The 21,561-nt window shown below is 35.1% G+C and overlaps 1 protein-coding gene and 1 pseudogene across 1 annotated transcript; both read right to left on the bottom strand.

The window, feature by feature from the left end:
• The window catches only part of LOC149555024 (ubiquitin-conjugating enzyme E2 27 pseudogene), a 77,046-nt pseudogene extending 59,104 nt beyond the window's left edge, over positions 1-17,942 (bottom strand).
• A 189-nt stretch (positions 17,943-18,131) lies between these two features.
• Positions 18,132-19,795, bottom strand: LOC149555023 (ankyrin repeat-containing protein ITN1-like). Its single transcript, XM_089833572.1, has 2 exons — positions 19,196-19,795; positions 18,132-18,842 (listed from the first exon to the last, which is right to left on the bottom strand). Exons 1-2 carry the CDS (start codon positions 19,758-19,760, stop codon positions 18,727-18,729), a joined length of 681 nt encoding a protein of 226 aa, XP_089689698.1. The 5' UTR covers positions 19,761-19,795; the 3' UTR covers positions 18,132-18,726.
• Between the last annotated feature and the right edge of the window lie 1,766 nt (positions 19,796-21,561).

Genomic DNA, 21,561 nt, shown 5'->3' with positions numbered 1-21,561 from the left:
TTGGGCATGATCCCTCAAAGTTCTCATCGAATTATATTAATGATCCTAACAAAACAACAAAAATATCATTGCCACCTTTAAACAGAGACTTCAATTTAAATTGAGATCATCAATTCCCAACCATGTCCTAGTCAAGTAGATGATTGGTGCAGGAGCAGTCATTCTAGACTCATCAAAGAAGGCACAGGTAAGGATCCTAGATGGTTCACTTAGGATATGTTGTGATGTAGCAATGCATGGTGGAAGCTTCTAAAAGGCAAGCCACTAGGAAAATTAGACAAGGTTGGAATCCTTCAAATTTCCCAAAAAGAGGGTTTAGTGTTGGGACACTTATCACAAGCATCAATAATGAACTTATCACAAGTTATCACAACCCAAAAAAGGTAGGGAACCTAATCACTAGGTTTTTCTAAGTTCAAAAGCACCAAAACATAAGGATTCTCCAAAAACCTAATAAGGGAACTGATGCAGAGAGCACAACAAAGAAGCTTCAAATGGGCTTCCAATTCTTGAAATCAACCAACTAGCTATCAAATCTTTAACCTTACTAAAATGTTTCAGCACACTTCAATCCTCCAATGGATCAAAGAAACATTCTCTCCAACTTCGCCAAGAATCCAAGGACAAAGAACAAAACTTGCCCACTTTATGGGTTTTGCACCAATCTCCCACAACTAGGTAAATAATAGGAAAATTCCCTAGATGTTTGTCCCAAGGGTTCTAAGAGGTTAAATGATCTTAGGGCACCTATTTGAAATAGACTACACCACTAGTTTGAATCATGCATTTTCACAAAGTCTCAATCCCCAATTTGGCCTAGTAACCCTGTGAGTTGCTTTTAGCCTTCCTGAAATGGATTTTGGGATCTAACTTCACAAATTTTCAAACAAGACCCCAAAAAAATTAGGTTTTTGAATACCCTTTTCAATTTTACTTCAAACCCCAAAGCATCAAGTTCTAGGCCCGCTCCAGCATTCCCTTTCCTTCATAAAGCAACATAGACCTAAGTGATCAAGTTAGGCATGGTTTACAAAGCAACCAGTAGGAAAAAGGTCATGGAAATGAAATCAATGCTCAAAAAGGTTATGAAACACTAAAAAACTTATTTCCAAATTCTTAGCCCTTCACCAATTCCCAAACTCCTACCATTCACAAATCAACAAGCTATAAGACATCAAATCCTTCATGGTACTTGACCTAGGGCTTGATTGGAAAAATCACAAAAAATGTCCTCCAATCTTGAAACCATGGAATCTTCAAAAGGACCCTACTAACTACCATTTCCTAATTGGCCATGAAATTTCAACCAAGGAAATTACAGTTAGAGGCCCATTTTTGCTGTGTGCACCAAAATGTTGTCCTAAAACCTAGTTTCACTAAAAATATAATAACTTGAGTTAGAAAACATGTACAATGATGAGACTAGAAAGAAAAGAAATCTGATTCAAATATCTATCTCAAAAATCCATCATATATAGTCTAAACATCAATATAGTTCATGCAACATGCAAACAACAGTAAAAATGACTCCAAAATTGAATTTATTTCTTTGCAACTTCTTCCAATCTATACATTAATGCTTTATATACCTCACAAATGATGCATATATATCTCCTATATCTATTTTAATGGTTATAACAAATATTTTTATAATTATAACCCTTTTCCCACTAAGTTGCAAATTTGAGCAACTTTTTTAACTTTCAACAATGCAACTTTGCACAAAAAGTGCAATTTTTTACATTTTTCACTTGATTCCACTTATAGGACTTGAAAAGGGTTCCAACTTAACTAAAACCAACTAAAAAAAAATAATCCTAGGATTTTTTGACCAAAAACATTAAAAATCTTGAATTTTTCTAATGAGCAACTTTTGCTTATAAATTGCATAAAGTGCCTTATGCATACAAAATAGTGTCTTTCTTTTACAACCATGGACTTCTCATCTAAGGTTTGTTTATTCTAGCCTAATTAGGTATAAAAAACATGTAAAACAAAATATGAACCAACTGCCTTGGTTCTCTGCACAAGGAGCATACCCCAAAACATGAATGAAAAGAGAACAATGACCATGGAATGGAATACAAACACACCTTAGACCTATTAAGGTCTGTATACAGTAGATAAAATGATTTTGTTGTGTCCAAACAAAACTGATATACAATTAAAATAGTTTTCCATTGAAAATGCTAGTAGCCCTTCAAACTATAAATTGAACATAATATGGAAAGACCTCACATGAAGACATAGTTTAAAGTGAGATTCAAACACCCTTTTAGGACATATGGAACATATGTAAGCATCACAAAATGGAAGAGACTAGAAGCTACTACTGTAAAACTATTTAGAAAGTGTTGATAGGCCTAATTAGGCTATAGTTACACTACAAGTACCCTTTCATACATGCCAATCTACAAAATAATTATTCAAACATCTAGGGGCATGTGAAACAAGTCCAAATCCAAAGTTATATAACCTGGAATGGTGCATGTATGGAGCCATACACCTAGGGTATGGTGGAAAAAATCATTCCTTACTTGGCCATTTGTAAAACCTACAAAATCATGAAGTACACTAATAGGGCTTGCATTCCACTAAGGGGACTTAAAACATGATAGGGCTTGCATTGAATAACTTGCAAAATACAAAGGATTGAAACATGAAACTAAATACAAATGAAAGGTAACTCACCCCTCTAACTCCTAGGGTTACTAGCACATATCACAATACCTATACTAGTTTGTACCACCCTCTCTCTCCCTCTCTCCCTATTCAATCTAATGAAACAACTAGATCTATTCTACATTTTAATGTCTCAAGTATTGCCTCATGGTCTGACTCACAAACTTTCCAAAGAGTCTTATTATGTGGTTTTCCACCATATTTTATCAAGTGGACATTGATGAGACAACAAGGTTTGAATAATGAATAATCTTCCTCTCTATTTTTCAATCCTCAGATAACCACAAGTTAGGGTTCTTCATAGAATATTGTCTAAGCCATGTGTCAGTTACAACCATTGCACTAATATGTTACTCTAAACCTTCACCATCTATAACTGAGTGATCCAATTTTTGTTTGGCTTGGACACAATGTCACAAATAATAATTTTTCCCTTCTTCATTGTCTCCAGGTGCAATAATAGCAAAAATATGGCCTGTAGTAATAAATGTACAAAATGCGGTCATTAATTCATAAAATACTTAGGTAAAAGTGATAAAGTTACATATTGAAATTACAAAGATATATAAATATATATTACCAGGTTACACTAGATTAGACAAGCAATCAAAGTCAATGGATAAATCCATCTCTACCATTTCTAGTACTTGTGGGGGATTATAGGTGTCAATTGGGTCCAAAACCTATATATCCCATTTGTCCACCCATTTAGTCAACTCATAGTCATCCCAATTTTCCTTTGCACATGATGGACAATAGGATGCCTTTTTTCGTGTGTGGATACTCCATGAACCTACATTAGAGCTTCTAAAAGAGTGCAACTCACTTGATCTTGTTAGTGTACAACAATCCTCATATGGATCAATATTAGTATTATCTATCAACAAAAAAAATCTACGAACCATAGACTCACCTTCCTTACTTTGACCCATTGTAGTGTTACACCACTGAAAAATGGATTTTGCATATGTCACTATTACTCCATCTTTATACTTTAGCCTTAGAGTTTTTCTCTTTCTCTTCATCTTGATGATGGATCACTGTGTGTGATCCGAAACATTGATACTAAAAAAATATAGGCACAATCAAATTCCAGAAAAACTTTGATTATTGCTAATGGATTGTGTAAATCAAATGACCTTAGAATGCATGAATGTCATGTGAACAAATATGGAAATCTGTTGAGACATATAATACTTTTCTTACACCTTATTTTTTGGTTGTAGTGTGTAGTTCTCTATGAAGTCTACAACTGAAACAATGGTATCCAGGGAAAATGTATCCTTGCACAACTTGAATTGCAAATCTAGCCATCGAGCTCTATGTGTATGCCTTGCATACTCATAAATAATCTTTTCACAAAAAATATTTGTGAACTCATACATTGGAACTTTTTCAATGAATAAATCACATCTTTTACCTTATTCCCATCTTTTAGAGCATATGTCACTGTGTTATATTTTTTGTAATCTACTATTTCATTTCCAATTGCATGTGTACTATCCATATGTTCACAAGTTGATAGAATTTGCAAAGAATGACAAAATAAGCATGATGTCTTGTAAAAAATTTGGTTGTCCCCTATTTCATATAAAATGTTGGATATGAATTCCCTTGAAGATCTAGGTGGCTCATTCATGTCACAATCCTACAAAACAAACTTAGAATGCAAAAACACACATACATGCCTTAAAACATCAAAATGCTTAGAAAATTCAATGTGTATCCTACAACAAGTTGTGCATGTGTGATTTATCTTCACATAAAAAGTCTTACCCATCTCAAAAAATCTTTGACTTATTCAAATTTGAGGATACATACCAATAAATTTTACAAAAAATTGTGTTTGAATTGAGTCCAAAAAATGTTTCACATGTGGGTCATGATTTTGGCTAGCAATCTTCCTTACAACATCTCTTTGATTAGGGGATACATATGTGTTATTTGTCCAAAAATTTTCAATCAATGATTTCAAAGCTTCACTAATTTCTTTATCCTTTTGTGGTAGTCTACCATTAAATGTCCATAACTCATTTTTTGTTGGATCTTCCAATCTCCCACACCTTAGCATGGCTCTTCTTAGAGTACCTCTACCAATTTTTAATGGTTTTCTTGTCTTTCTCATGACTTGAGCTTTCTTCATTTGGGTACTTACTATTATCAATGTAAGTACTCGTCTTGTGATATTACTATCTTTGGTGCATGATTTAAAACCCATTTTTTCATAAGCACTCATTAGATTCTTTACAATATTTTTTAAATTTGAAATGTCAATCATTCTTAGCCCAAGAATCTTCATGATAGGCCTAAATTTAAAATTCTTCATCATTTCAACAATTAATTGGCATTGACCTGTAATATTTAATTCTTCAAAGAATAATCTCCACGTATGATTAACTTTTCTTTGACAAGTACGCTTGCTAATCTTGTCAGGCATTGATTTCAAAATGTTAATATCAATATCAATCAAATATTTTGGCCTTCTAAAATGATTTCTAGAAGGTGTTATAATCTCTTCCATTCCTTCAACATTTTGAACATCAACATGAGGTTGAGTGCTTTTCATACCTTGAATCGAAGATGATGTGCCTTGGCAATAAGATGCAAAAGATGGAATATCACCTACTTGATATGTTGATGTTGGGCCTTCAACATGACATGATGGAGTGTGTACATTTTCGAATATACAAATTATCATCTCTTCAACATGAGATGATGATATGACTCCAACATTGGAAGATGGTGTAGCTTCACAATTCAATTGTCTTCTTGAGTGTAAAAGTCTCATTTTTTCTATTTGTCTTTCCAATTCTTCCTATTTGTTTCTTTGTATTGGTGGTTCTTGTTCCTCTTTGAAAGTCAATTCTTCATAATTTCTTTGCAATTATCTTTGTTCACGTAGTAGTTTCATTTTATCTCTTTTAATTGCCAAATCTCTCTCCCTCTCTTCCATTGTTTTAGTTTTTGGTTTCTTCCTTGGCATAATGATGATTTTTATATGTCAAATTATTCAAACATCAAAATTATTTACAATTTGTAAATTACAAATTTTTCAAATACATATACAAATTACAATTATTTCAATGAATACACAATATATATTAAACAATTTATCAAATTTCTAACCATTTCCAAATAACAATTCATTCAAACATACAAATTTCAATGAATTCACTATATATTAAACAACATGTCAAATTATAATCCAATTTGTCTCTATATGACAACAAAGAATATCTAAAAAGGATTGCACTAGCCTTTTCTATAGAAAGAATATTCAAAAAGCCTTCAAATAGTGTATCCAATGATTGAGTTTGGTGTTTGCTAGCTTCAAATAAAATGAAAGAATATTTAGAAAGTCTTCAAATAGTGTTTGCTAACTTCCAAAAACTTGAAACGAATGTTTTCTATCAAGACTATAGAATGCACAACAAATAAAAAGTGGACTATGGATCAGCAGGGACCCAAACTTGCATTATGATTTTTTTTTTTGTTCTCATATAGTGCGTATGCACTATAAAATACATGTATACTATGTGGAGAATAATCTCTACCCCTTGTCCCCTTCTCTCTCTCTCTCCCTACTCTCTCTCTCTCTCTCACTCAATCCTCTCCCATCCCATACTCTCTCTCCTCTCCCATTCCTTACTCTCTCTATTTATCTCCCTCTCCCACTACCTACTCTCTCTCTCTCCCATTCTCTCTCCCATCCCCTACTCTCTTTCTAACTCTCTCTCCTCTCCCATCCTCTACTCTCTATATCTCTCTCTCCTCTCCCATCCCCTACTCTATCTTGCTATCTCTCTCCTCTCTCATCACCTAATCTCTCTCTATCTCCCTCTCCCACTTCCTACTCTCTCTCACTCTCTATCTCACTCACTCTCTCCCATCACCTACTCTCTCTCCTACACACACTCCCATTCCCCCTCTCTCTCACTCTCCCTCTCACACTCCCTCTCCCATGGCTACTCTCTTTTTATCTATCTCCCATCCCCTACTCTCTCTCTCATTCTCTCTCCCCCCTCTCCCATCCCCTACTCTCTCTTGCTTTCTCTCCTCACCCATCCCCTTCTCTCTCTCTCTCTCCTCTCCCATCCCCTACTCTCTCTCTCACTCTCTCTCTCTCTCTCCCATCCTCTACTCTCTCTCTCTCTTACACACACTTCCATCCCCCTTCTCTCTGTCTTGCTCTCCCTCTCACACTCCCTCTCCCACCACTACTCTCTCTATCCCACTCCCTCTCCCATTTCCTACTCTCTCCCACTATCTACTCTCTCTCCTAGTCCCTCTCCCACTACCTACTCTCTCACTCTCTCTCCTATCCACTACTATCACTCTCTCTCTCCCATCCCCTACTCTCTCTTACACACACTCCCATCCCCCCTATCTCTCTCTCACTCTCTCTCTCACTCCCTCTCCATGTGCCTATTATCTCTCTCTCATCTCCTACTCTCTCTCTTACACACACTCCCATCCCCCCCCTCTCTCTCTTTCTTTCCCTCTCTGACTCCCTTTCCCACTGCTACTCTCTCTATCTATCTCCCTCTCCCACTCCCTCTCCCATCACCTACTCTCTCTCTCCCATCCCCTACTCTCTCACTCTCTCTCCTCTCCCATCCCCTACTCTATATCACTCTCTCCTCTCCCATACCTCACTCTCTCTCCCATCCCCTACTCTATCTCTTACACACACTCCCATCCCCCCTCTATCTTTCTCTCCCTCCCACACTCCCTCTCCCACTACTACTCTCTCTCTATCCCACTCTCTCTCCCATCACCTACTCTCTCCCATCTTGTACTCTCTCTCTCGCTCTCCCTCTTCCACTACCTCTCCCACTACCTACTCTCTCTCCCCCCCATCCCCTACTCTCTCACTCTCTCTCCCATCCCCTACTCTCTCTCTCTCTTACACACACTCCCATCCCCCCTCTCTATCTCCCTCTCTCTCCCACTCCCTCTTCCACCACCTACTCTCTCTCACTCTCTCTCTCCCATCCCCTAATCTCTCTCTCACTCTCTCTCTCTCTCTCTCTCTCTCTCTCTCTCACAAACACTCCCATCCACTTGAAGCTAATGGAATAGATAGTTCAATCCCACAATGAATGGTGAGGGAGATTTTGCAGTTGGCAACTTTGTACTAGCCAACACTATGATTTTCAACAACACTCGAGATGGCATTGCAAAATCAAAATGCAGTAAAATCTCCAAAAAGTGAGAGAGGTTATTGTAGGTCTTTGCAACATGGTTCTATATCATGAAGAATTGCATCCATACCTCACATGAGCTCTAAGATATGCCCTATCAAAGATCACTATCCTATGGCATTTAGTGACTCTTAGGGACGTTTTAGTTTAGCATGCCCAAGAATGTTTGAGTGATCAATGAGATGGGATGCGGTTGGAGCTAGGATTTACCCATCCACTCAGAGCTAACAGAATAGACAATTTGATCTCACAACAAATGGTGAGGGAGGTTTGGTAGTTGGCAACTTTGTACTAGCCAACACTACAAGTTTTAGCATTACCTGAGATGGAATCAAAAAATCAAAATAGAGTAAAATCTCCAAAAAGAGAGAGAGAGAGAGGTTATTATAGGTCTCTACAACATGGTTCTATACCACCTAGAATTGCATCCATACCTCACACGAGCTTCAAGATATGCACTATCATATATCGGTGCCCTATGGCATTTAGTGACTCTTAGGGAAATTTTAGTTTGGCATGCCTGAGAATTTTTGAGTGCTCAATATGATAGGATGAGCTTAGGCTTGGAGTTTACCCAACCACCTAGAGCTAATGGAATAGATAGTTTGATCCCATGATGAACAATGAGGGAGATTTGGCAGTTGGCAACTTTGTAGTGGCCAACACTATGAGTTTTAGCATCACCTGATATGGCATCACAAAATCAAAATGGAGTAAGATCTCCAAAATTAGAGAGATTTTATTGTAGGTCTCTACAACATGGTTCTATAGCACCTAGAATAACATCCATACCTCATATGAGCTCTAAGATATACCCCATCAAAGATCACTGCCCTATGGAATTTAGTGACTCTTAGGGACGTTTTGGTTTGACATACCTGAGAATGTGTGAGCACTCAAAGGGATGAGATGAGCTTGGACCTCAAGTTTACCCAACCACCAAGAGCTAATAGAATAGATAGTTTGATCCCATGATGAATGGTGAGGGAGAGTTTGCAGTTGACAACTTTTTACTGGCCAACACTACGAGTTTCAACATTACCCAAGATGGCATCACAAAATTAGAATAGAGTAAGATCTCCAAAAAGAGAGAGGTTATTATAGGTTTCTACAACACAATCCTATAGCACCTAGAATCGCATCCATATCTTACACAAGCTCCAAGATATGCCCTATCAAATATTGATGCCCTATGGCATTAAGTGACTCTTACAGACGTTTCAGTTTAGCGTACCTAAGAACATTCAATTGCTCAATGAGAAGAGAAAAGCTTGGGTCTAGGGTTTACTTAGCCACCTAGAGCTATCAAAATAGATAGTTTGATCCCACAACAAATGGTGAGTGAGATTTGGCAATTGGCAACTTTGTACTAGCCAACACTACAAGTTCTAACATCACCCAAGATGGCATCACAAAATTAAAATGGAGTAAGATCTCCAAAAAGTGATAGAGGTTATTTTAGGTCACTATAGCATGGACCTATAGCACCCAAAATTGCATCCATACCTTGCACAAGCTCTGAGATATGCCCCATCAAATATTGCTACCTTATGGCACTTAGTGACTGTTAGGGGCATTTTGGTTTGGTGTGCCTGAGAACATGCAAGCACTCAGAGGACAAGATGAGCTTGGAGCTAGGGTTTACCTTGCCACCTAGAGTTAAATAAATAGATAGTTCAATCCCACAATGAATGGTGAGGGAGATTCGGCAGTTGGCAACTTTGTACTGGCCAACACTATGCATTTCAACATCACCTAAAATGGCATCACAAAATCAAAATGGAGTAAGATCTCCAAAAAGTGAGAGAGGTTATTGTAGGTCTCTACAAAATAGTCCTATAGCACTAGGAATTGCATCCATACCTCACACAAGCTTTGAAACATGCCCCATCAAAGATCACTGCCCTATGGCATTTAGTGACTCTTAGGGACATTTCAATTCGGTGTGCCCGAGAAAGTTTGAGTGCGCAATAGGATAAGATGAGATTTTGGTTAGGGTTTACTTAGCCACTTAGAGCTAACAAAACTAATAGTTTGATCCCACAAAAAATAGCGAGGGAGATTTGGCAGTAGGAAACTTTGTAGTGGCCAACACTACAAGTTTTAGCATCACTCGAGATGGCATTGTAAAATCAAAATGGAATATGATCTCCAAAAAGTGAGAGAGGTTATTTTAGGTCTCTACAACACAGTCTTATAGCATCTAGAATCAAATCCATACCTTGCACGAGCTCTGAGATATGCACCATAAAAGTTTGTTGCCCTATGGCATTTAGTGACTTTTAAGGATGTTTCGGTTTAGCATGTCTAAGAATCATCGAGCACTAAATGGGATGGGACAAGCCTATGAATTGAGTTTACCTAGCCACTCAGAGCCAACAAAATAGATAGTTCAATCCCATGGAAAATGGTGAGTCAGATATGAGCAAGATATGTATCCCTGAGCCACTTTGTGCAAGATACAAGAAAAAGTTGTTAATTATGCCAAATTGGGTTTTTTTTGAGTTTTTGGTCAAGATAGCCTAGGATTAGGTGTTTTAAGTTGTTTTTTAATAGTTTGGAACCTTTTTCAAGTCCTAGAAGTGAAATCTACTGAACTTTGCATTAGTTGCACTTTTTGTGCAAAATTGCAAAAGTTGTAAAAGTTGTTTAAAAATGCAAATTTGACTGGAAACCATCTAACCTTTGAAATAATGTTTCCCATGATCATATACCCCAGCATGGATAGTTACAACTTCCCAAACTTCTATTTGCAACTTTTTTGCAAAAATTGCAAAAGTTTTTCAAGCAACTTTTTGAGCAACATTACAACTTTTGAGAAATTTTTGCTCTTTACATATTTAGATCAAATGGGTCCATCTAGGACTATTCTAGAACCCTACTTAAGATTCCTTGGACCTATTAGGTAACCAAATACCTTAGTTTTCCATGAATATTGAAAGACAATGAATAAGCAATTTGATACCAACTACAAATATTTCAAAAACATTGAAAACAATATATATTATTCTTTCAAGAAAAATGAGGTATTGATTCTAAAAATAAGATTGAAATGATTCCCATAAATGGCATGGCCATGAACTACCTTTTTAATATAGTGACCAATAGTTGGCCTCACTCCCCATGTCTTGTCATTCATATAGACGAAAGCTTAATATTCAAAGGAATATATATAGAGGAATTGTAGCTACATCAATTAAATATACAAAGGAAGATACAAAAAACCTACTTAATAGAGAGATTAATTTGAGAGAAAATGATATTTGAGAAGAAAATGGTTATCTTACTACCATCTAGGGTATGCCAATTAATTAGGATGAAGAGACAATATCTACATCTATTGGGAAAGAGTGCACATGTGCATAGACACAAAATTTTTAGATAGAGAAGTAACAAGTGCTATAGAATTCTCCATGAAGCAATGTGAAGTGAAGCCTCATATTGGTTGATTAGTAGGAAAAGAATCTAGTCACACACTTAATGAAAATGGTCAAGGTACTAAAAATGAAGGTTGGGAGAGTACAAACCACAAGAACACCTAAAAAAATTTTCAAAGCCTAAACTAGACCCAAGACCTCGCACTTGCACCTTGACAACAATAAAGGCTTAACACATGAAATCTACTCTAGACATGGAACCAAGAACTCTGAATCAAGGAATATTGTTCTTACATTAGCATGGACATGTGGACTAAAACTGAAAACCCCAAACCAAGAAAATTTCATAGTTTTTTCATTAAGCCTTTGAATTCCTAGTAGCCCAAGCAAAGGGATTTTAGCCTATAACTTATATATTTTGAATGGAAGAAAGAAGCTAATCAACAGGAATATTTCTAATTTTTGATGTCCTATCAGATCCCAAAGTGTAAAGATCTCACGAGTAAGAAAACTATCATAACCCATGGGACAACAACTAGGCCTAAAGGGCTAATTAGGCCACTATTACAAAGCAAGTATCCTTTTCACACATGTTAAAAATATGAAACCAATTAGGTTAGTTGAGGAATGCTAAAAATTTGTTAAATGCAATGTTACAAACTAGGACATGAAGTTTTTGGGTCTTAAAATGTTTTTACAACAAGACTGTGTGTTGATGCATACAAGGTATATACATCTAGGGCATCATCTGTCTCCCTTCTCCCTACATATTATCACTTGAAACCAAAAATATCTCAATGTGCATTAGTAGTACAAGGATTCCACCAAAGGTCATGAATTTCCTACAGTGGAATCTGGAGTTATGAAACAATTTCCTTCAAAACCCTACAAACCCTCAAAATCCAAGTTGTTTGCACAAAAATAGGTGTAACTTGAGTTTTATAAAGCCTTAGGACCTCAAACTAGTTGCATTGGAAATATAACTTGATGGTGCATCCAAAAATTTTAGGCTTAACATTCTATACATTTGTACATGTCTGTACAAGTCAAAAAAGTCTCCCATAATGCAGAAAACAAGGTTACTTTTATTGATTTCAATACTAAAAACTTACATTGTACCTTCCACCTACCTAAAAGGGATATATTAAGGTCTTACCCAATCGATCCAACCAAATTTGAAAGGTTGTAACCATTGGGGGAATGATTACAATTATTTTTGCATAGTTATGCAAAAAGTTGCATAGCAACTTTTGCACTTTTATTGCATTTTTCGCATTTTAAAGCCTTAAAGGCATTGTAACTATCTAAATTAATCCTAAATGGCTTAAAAAAATTTATAGACCCTAAATTATAGAAAATGTATCCAATTACAGAACACCCAAATTGCTAATGGGCCACACAAAAGGGTTAAAAGTGAACTTATGAATCTAACAACATTGTCTTATTGAAAACCAAGAAAAATAAACTTGAACAAGGTCATAAATGACCCAAACGCCCTTATTTCATTGTTTCATGGAAGAGTTCTCCTACACCAACACTTCATTCTAGCACCATAGATGTTTTAATTAGAAATGCCTATTCATTAATGGCCTTGCATTTATAGGACTTGTGAAGCTAGGATACTCAAGCTAGGCATGATACCTCAAAGTTCTCATTGAAATATATTAATGATCTTAACAGAACAACAAAAATCTCATTGCCACCTTTAAACAGAGACTTCAGCTTAAATGGAGATTATCAGTTCCCAAACATGTCCTAGTCAAGTAGATGATTGGTACAGAAGCACCCATTCTAGACTCATCAAAGAAGGCATAGGTAAGGATCCTAGATAGTTCACTTAGGATATGTTGTGATGTAGTAGTGCATAGTGGAAGCTTCTAAAAGACAAGCCACTAGGAAAATTAGACAAGGTTGGAATCCTTCAAATTTCCCAAAAAAAAGGTTTAGTGCTGGGACACTTATCAAAAGCATCAATAATGAACCTATCACAGGTTATCACAACCCAAATAAGGTAGGGAACCTAATCACTAGGTTTGCCTAAGTTCAAAAGCACCAAAACATAAGGATTCTCCAAAAGTCTAATAAGGGAACTAATGTAGAGAGCACAACTAAGAAGCTTCAAATGGGCTACCCACTCCTGAAATCAACCAACTAGATATCAAATCTTTAATCTTATTAAAAAATTTTAGCACACTCCAATCCTTCAATGTATCAAAGAAACCCACTCTCCAACTTCACCAAGAATCCAAGGACAAAGAACCAAACTTGCCCTCTTCATCGGTTTTGTACCAATCTCCCACAACTAGGTTAATACTAGGAAAACACCCTAGATGTTTCTCCCAATGGTTCTAAGAGGTTAAATGATCTTAGGGAACCTATTTACCATAGACTACACCACTAGTTTGAACCATACATTTTCTTAATTTCCCTACGATGAAGTTCTGAATGTAATTCCCTTACTTTTTCTTCATATATACCACATCTAAGGCATTCAATTTCCTTTTCTAACTAGAGTATGATTTGTGCATACCCTTCTATGAGTTCTACACTCATTTCATATCCCATGGGTTCAATGAATTTCACCCTTGGTTCTACTACTTGGACATACAGGTATTGTATATTTCTAGCATGGAGCATAATTCATCTCTGTACTTCTCCAACATGGAGGGAGGTATTTTGTACCTCTACTTCATCCTAATCTGAAATTTCTTTATCATTCTATCAATGTCACTATCTCTAACATTCTCCAACCTGGCCCTATAACATTGTGTCACCATCTTTATAGAACATTCATCACCTTCCCAACTAGTCATATCAGGGAACTACTTAGTTTCATAGAAGAATGGATGTGTCAACAAAGACTCAAATCTAAAAATTACATTCTTGGTCTTCTTCAACTTTGCAATGTCATCCAATAATTGGGTTCTAATTATCTCACATAGGTTTAGCTTGCTTCTCTCAACTACCATGACATAGCCTCTATGCATAAATCCTGCTGGTACCAAGTTAACCCTTGAACTATGGTTAAACTTGTATCCTAAAATTTTACTTAATACTTTGACCTTTTTTTCCTTAATCATGTCCACCTTCATATTTCTTCCATCAAACCTAGTATACAAGTTTATCTCAACTAAGATACTCACATTTTTGTCATTCACTGGGTTGCATCCCTCATTACTTAGACCTATGACCTTATGAATTAGATCATTGTCAATTGTGACTGGTACATCACCTATCCAAAACATCTCATCATGAACTTATCTTAGAATGATTCTGGTCCATTCATGATTATCAAACTCTATGTAGAACATATACTTCACTAGGTTTAACTCGTTTAGGTGTGCATTCTTGGATTTCAAGGATAGGTCATTATTACACATTACTCCTAAATCCTTGTGTATATCCTCATCTCCAATGGTTTGAATCTTACAATGAATATAACTTCAAACATCTTCTAAGTGAAGCACATTTGCTAAGATTTGGGAAAATTCTCCTAATGGACGATCCACTAAAGAAACAAATGGGTGTTTCTTGAACTTATACCTTGGCCTATCACTGACATCATATACTATCTAACTTTCCATAATTCTTGACTATATACACTAGAAATTCAATTCAAGCTTCATTAAATAACTCAAAATATCACATTTAGGGCTTTTTCAACTTTACACTTCAAACATGTTTCTTTGCACTTGAGTTCACTTTCAAATCACACTAAAATTGCTCTAAACACTTCACATGAAAAAATGGTACTCACAATCTTGTTTGTAATCTTTAAATCATTTCAAATTAGACTCCATATTAAATGCACATCTACCAAATATTCAAATACTGTCACTAATTAATAGTAAACTTGTTTTATGTCTTCCAACTTACTTTGATCATATCTAAGCCTGTGCACGTGAGCATAGCTTTCTCTCTATGTCCTCTACCTGTTGTTCATTGCACAACTTCTCATTCACTCTCTAAAATTAGTTATGTTTAACTAATGTTCTGACTCTTCAAAAATTACTTAATTCAAATAAGATGAGTCATAAACAATTTTTGAGTCAAATTTCCCTTCACATGCATCAAAATATCGATCTTCCAAAACTATATAAGAACTTTCTAGATTACAAGATTTCAAAAATGCTTCTTTGGAAGCATCAACATGTCCTTTGATTGCTTCCTTCTTATTTTTGTCACTACCATTATCATTCCTTCTATCATTTCTATTATTTTTTCTTCTATGATTAGGATTCCTATTGAAGTTCCTTCTGTCCATTCTGGAAAATCTTGTTGTGTGTCCAAAGTTATTGCATAACTAACATATCTAGGTTCATTCCTCCTCTGATTAGTTCCATTCTAACTATCAAGTGGTCTACAATTCCTTGCAATGTGTCCATGATTGTTACACTTATTACATACAATATATTTCCTTTCACCATTAGATCTTTCTTCATCATTAGATTTAATCTAGGATCTTCCTCTTTCATTACCTATAGGGTTAGTTTTCCTAAACATTCTACCATTCCCATTATTACCATCAAATTTAAGTTTCTTACAATCTACTACAATATATCCATAACCATGACAATTCTAACAATAGAAATTAGTAATAGTTTTAAAAGACTTACCTATGTAATCTCTCCTCATATGTTCAATTTCAATGCATATGAAATAATTATCTCTGAATTTATGTCTAATTTTCTTCTGTGATTCAAGTTTCTTAGGATGATCAACTTTCTCTACTATCTTAGGTTCATCAGACTTCTTAGACACAACTATCTCAACTCTTTTAGATGACTCGATCTTATTCTGATCAGTTTCTTTAGGGGTTTCTACAATTGGATCTAGTTCTTTCCTAATTTTAACTTTCTTGGCTAACTTTTCTCCAATAAGATATCCAAGCCCTATTTTTTCATAAGAGGGTCTCTAAAAAATTATATGTTCATCAGCTTTCTTAGAACTTATATAAAGGTTTCTCTAACTATTGTTTAGCCTGTGCCAACTCTCTTTTTACAATAGTGTCATATTTTTCTAACTTAGCATGTTCTATCTTGATAGAATCTAATTCAAATGTTTCTTGACTCAACTAGGATATAAGGTCTACATTCTTAGATTTTAGATTAGGCTCATTCTTACTATCATTTTTCTTAAGGCTCAACTTAAGTTCAACAATTTTGAACTCATGTTTCAAGATCTCATTTTCTTTCTTGAGATTTCCTACTTCATCATTGCCACTAGTCTACACATTTGATACACTACCGTATTTCAAATCATCAATCTTGTCTTTTAGTTTGCCAATGTAAAAGTTTGCATCATCGTACCTATCTTTCAAGTTACCTCTTTCTTCTGTAAGAAGGCCAATTTGTTCAAGAACTTCTTCAAGATTTCTCTTTAACTACTCTATATCCATAGGGATCTTACTCAAGTTGTTAAGTCTCTCAAAATAATTGTGCTCTTATACCAATTGTTAGAAATAGATAATACTGAGAGGGGGGGTGAATCAACATTTACAAACTTTTGCCCACAACTAAATATTGTTAATTACTTTATAACTTACATATGAATGTAAACCAATGATGCTAAACAATAAATATAACCATACACAAAAAGAACTCATAATTCCATTATTTGTTAACTAGGGAAACTCTAGCCAAGGGGAAAGCCCAATGGGGATGATACCCATAAGATGATTCACTAAACAAAAGAATCATGTTAAGAATATTGACCATGTTAGGAGTCTATGAAGTACATATAGTGTCTCGAGTTGTTGATAGAGGACTGGGCCCTATTAAAAGCCTCAAACCTATTACGAGTTACTCCAACTCTGTTAGGATTTGCTTCAAAACTTTATAACTTTCATATGAAAGTAAACCAATAATTCTAAGCAATAAATATAACTTTACACAAAGAGAACTGATAACACCATTATTTTTTAACTAGAAAAACCCTAGCCAAGGGAAAACCTCAATGGGGATGATACCCATAAGATGGTTCACTAAACAAAAGAATCATGTTAAGGATATTAACCCTGTTAGGAGTCTATGAAATACATATAGTGTCTCGAGTTTTTGATAGAGGACTAGGCCTTGTTAAAATCCTCAACCATGTTAAGAGTTGCTTCAACCCTATTAGGAGTTGGTAGATCAAAAAAAATGTACGCAAGAAGAGTCCACTACCCTAACATGCAATTACATAATTAAGTTCCTTCACAAGAATAGATATATATACAATACTTTCTTACTATTGTATCTCACACTTGCTCTGATTACAACTTTAGATCTCACATCATATAAGCTCGCACATCATATATACTATCTTTACAATAGCTCACATCATATAAGCTTGCACATAATTTATACTATCTTCCCAATAGTTTGCATCAACATATATTGTTCACACAACCCATACACATTGCACTCTTATCTATGCAAGATAAGATCTTCATATATACCTTGGTGATTATGAAACTATGCTCTGTCGGCCTTCATGCTCTCACAAGCTTGCCCAATTATAATTTAGGATCTTAGCTAACCATGATTAAGTAATTATTTTGTTACCAAAATAATTCCTTAAGTCATACAACTCAAAAATCTGATATGCTCTATTATGCTCTAATAAATACCTGAACTGGTATTTCAATTGCAACTTGCATCATACAATCTATACAAGTATGTGCACTAGCATACGTCATCATGGCATTGTCATATAGCTATCCTCAACTGTGCATAAGTTAAATCAAAGTGTATCATCCATACTCATTACATCTATCTTTGTATTGCTATAAATTGTCTAACACTTAGACAATATTCTGACTCTGAATATATAAATGAAATGTTGAATACACGTAAATGACAACACTCTAGACATATAGCTGACCATATTACCAACAAGATCATGGGTAGTAATAAAACATGCATAATGTTTCTCCATACTACAAAGCCTTTCTGGTTCTTGGAAATTGGTTTATCCAAGATAGGTTTCAATCTGTTCACAAGAACTTGAAGTATTATCTTATAGATTGTGTTACATAGGATAATGGGTCAGTAGTCATTCATAGAGGTAAGGTATCTGATTTTAGGAATAAATACTATATAAGTTTGGTTGGCTATATCCACCATAATGGATGTTCTAAATAAGTGGCAAACAACCTTAAACATTTCTTCCCTATTATCTCCCAATACTCTTGCAAAAACATAGGTGGAGCACTTGCAAAAACATAGGTGTGAACCCATCATGAGCCAAATATTTGTAAGCTTGGAAGGAGAAAGACGCATCTTTAATTTCTCCTCTTTTGACCTAGGAAATGAACATTTCATTGTCTGCATTCAACAATAATAGGAGGGCACACCCAAGGATGTCCTAAGAATCTTCCACTCCATGGTCTTGTACTCCATTATAAATGAAGAAATTAATTATCTCAGTGTTGATATCCTCCTCTCCTATGACCACCACCCCATCAACACAAACATGGGATCTTATATAATCTCTGATCCTTTATCAACATAGGCAGCCGTATGCAGTGGTGTCATGTCAAATTTATCAACTTTCTTAAGGAGCTCGGGTCTTTGATCTAACAGAATCTGAATCACGCCTGCACGGTAGGAATTAAATAATACATAAATGTTCTATATAATATAATATTTAATGGTGTTGGCTACGTTCTAGGCATGACAAATGCATACAGGCTAACACTCTCACACATCAGATACAACCGCATGTGTGGATAGAATAAAGCCTGCCTTCCGATATCTATCCCATCAAAAATATGGGAAGGGGCTATTCTCTAAACTGTACAGTTTATCAATTTTTAAAAAATAAAAAATTATCGAAATCACACTGTACAGTTGATCAATTTTTAAAAAATAAAAAATTATGAGAATCATTTTTAACTTACGAATCAAACAACTTAGTATGTATGATACTTAAGCTATCCTATGGGAATACCTGTGTGCCTGTGGGAGACGGCAGCGTGGAGAGGTGTTCGACCATCAGATTTCCTGTTATCTGAAACAGAAGATGTAAGATGCACCAGTTTCAAGACAATTTCCTCGTGACCTTCCTCGGCTGCTTTGAATAGAGCAGTCTCACGAGCCTCATTCACGATATCAGCCAAATCATGATGAGTGCTTTGCTCCAGCAAAACATTGACTACCTGGAAATGTCCTCCTTTGGCCGCTTCATGGAGAGCAGTGTTACCTTGTAAGTTTTGGGCAACAAGAAATTGGTGGTTTGCTTCCTGTCCAGCCTCAATTTCATCGTTCATACGTTGAAGCAACGCCTTAACAATTCGAAGCTGGCCATTCCTGGCAGCCAAGTGAAGCGAGGTATTCTTGCCAGGCGTAACCTGGTGGAGAACGTCGAGGGAGGCATTAAAGGTGGCTGTTTGAAGGGGAGCACTCCCTCTCTCCTCTTCGGGGAGAATTTCATGTACTCCTCCATCTATCAATTTCCTCAGAGCCTCCACGTCGTCGCAGGTACCAGTCACAGCTGCATATAACCCTCCGTCCATTCTCTTGGGAAAGATAGAAGAGGATTGTAATTCACTTAAACTCAAGTCAATCAAACAACACTGGTGATCTATAGCAGCAACGCCATCTACTATATGTATTAGTTTTTTTGTTTTTTCCTTAATTCTTTTAATATATTGTAGAAGATTCAAACTCATTACTAGTATGGATCTTGTTATTGAATCAAATGTATCACCTAATTTAAAATAATCATAAATGTTTCATCAAATATATCAAATTCTACCATTCAAATTTTGAAATCTTTTAAATAAAAGATATTAAAAAATTAAGATAAGGTCAATTTTTCAATTTTGGAAAAAATCACCTTCTCATCTAATGTATGCAATTCTACCATTCAAATTGCAAGTCTTCCTACCATTCAAACTTGAAACCTCTTGCCAATACACTATTGACCTGCTGGTAAAGTTGTCTAGTTCTGAGTGAGCCTGCCTAGAATGACATCTTGACCCGAGTCTTACTAAATACAAAAAGTGATGAAGATAGAATAAATATTATAAAAAATAAATAAATCACCTAAATATTACTTCAAATAAATTACTATATAAATGAATAGATAGTAATAATTTATTTAATTAAAACAAAATAATTTTAGAATTTTTATTAACATAGTATGTTAACCAAAATTTTGAAATATAAATATAAATTTGATACCTATAACAAGACAAAAACAAAGTTCAGAAATCCGGTCACACACGTTCCCAAGGTATGAAGAGTGCCGCTGTCTCTGGCATCGGGAGACTTGTGGAATTTTCTTTTGCGTGTGGAAACACATGATTCCAGAAAGACTTATTGTTGCGTGGATTATTCCAGTGCCGTGGGCTTAACGGGGACTTTTGAAGCTTCGTATTTCTTATTGAGTTTGAATACTGAGGTAAAGATAAGACATTATTGAAAGGGATGGTCAAGTAATTTGGATTGAAGCAAAGACTTTTATGAAAGACATGTGAGGGAGTATTGAATTCACAATTAATTGATTAAGAATCTCAAAAAAATTGGACTGTTTAATATCTACAAGAACTCTTTACAAAGAACTTTCTGAATTTTCAAACACACAATCAAAGTAAATTAGACCATAGAAATAAAATATTATAAAAATAGTAAAGAAGAAATAATAATAGATTTTGAAAATTAAAATTATATTTATGGTCATTGATTTGAATGACATAATCATTTTTTTAAAGCAATAGTAAAGATCGCATTGATATAGAATGAAGTAAGATGTTAATTTTTCTATTAAGTATTAGAATTATTTTAAAAAAATTTCAAGCATCTAGTTAGATGTGAAAGTGTTCTAAAATGTATTTGTTGTAAATCGTAAGAATTCTGCATTAATCTAGATCTGAATGATCACCAAAATATTATTCTAAGACACAATAATTATGGAAAGTGTGTAGCTAAATAGGAAATATATTGAATAATTATAACTTAAAAGGTTTAATGAGTCTTGAATCCTAATGTTAGAAGGGATCAAGCTAATAGATAAGTCCTATAGTATATGAGAAATATTTTGAAGACTTGTCAAGAAGTTGGAAGATTCTTAAAGAATCTATCAGAAATCAAGTCTCAACTAAAAGTTGAAAAGAGATCAAGCTAATAGATAAGTCCCATACTACATGAAGAATATTCTATCAGAAATCAAGTCTGACGAGTGTGTCGTTCTGACACTGAATAGATACAACTATTAACCGTCCAATTTTTTTCACGCATACAAAATTCAAATTCAAATCTTATAATGTTTTATTGATCTCAAAATACAGATTTTATTTTTAATAAACTTATATC

This window comes from Cupressus sempervirens, chromosome 5 (assembly GCF_028749045.1).
Source record: "Cupressus sempervirens isolate cs-2001-9-10 chromosome 5, ASM2874904v1, whole genome shotgun sequence".
Classification (NCBI taxonomy): Eukaryota; Viridiplantae; Streptophyta; class Pinopsida; order Cupressales; family Cupressaceae; genus Cupressus; species Cupressus sempervirens.
This window is presented reverse-complemented; position numbering and strand designations above follow the sequence as displayed.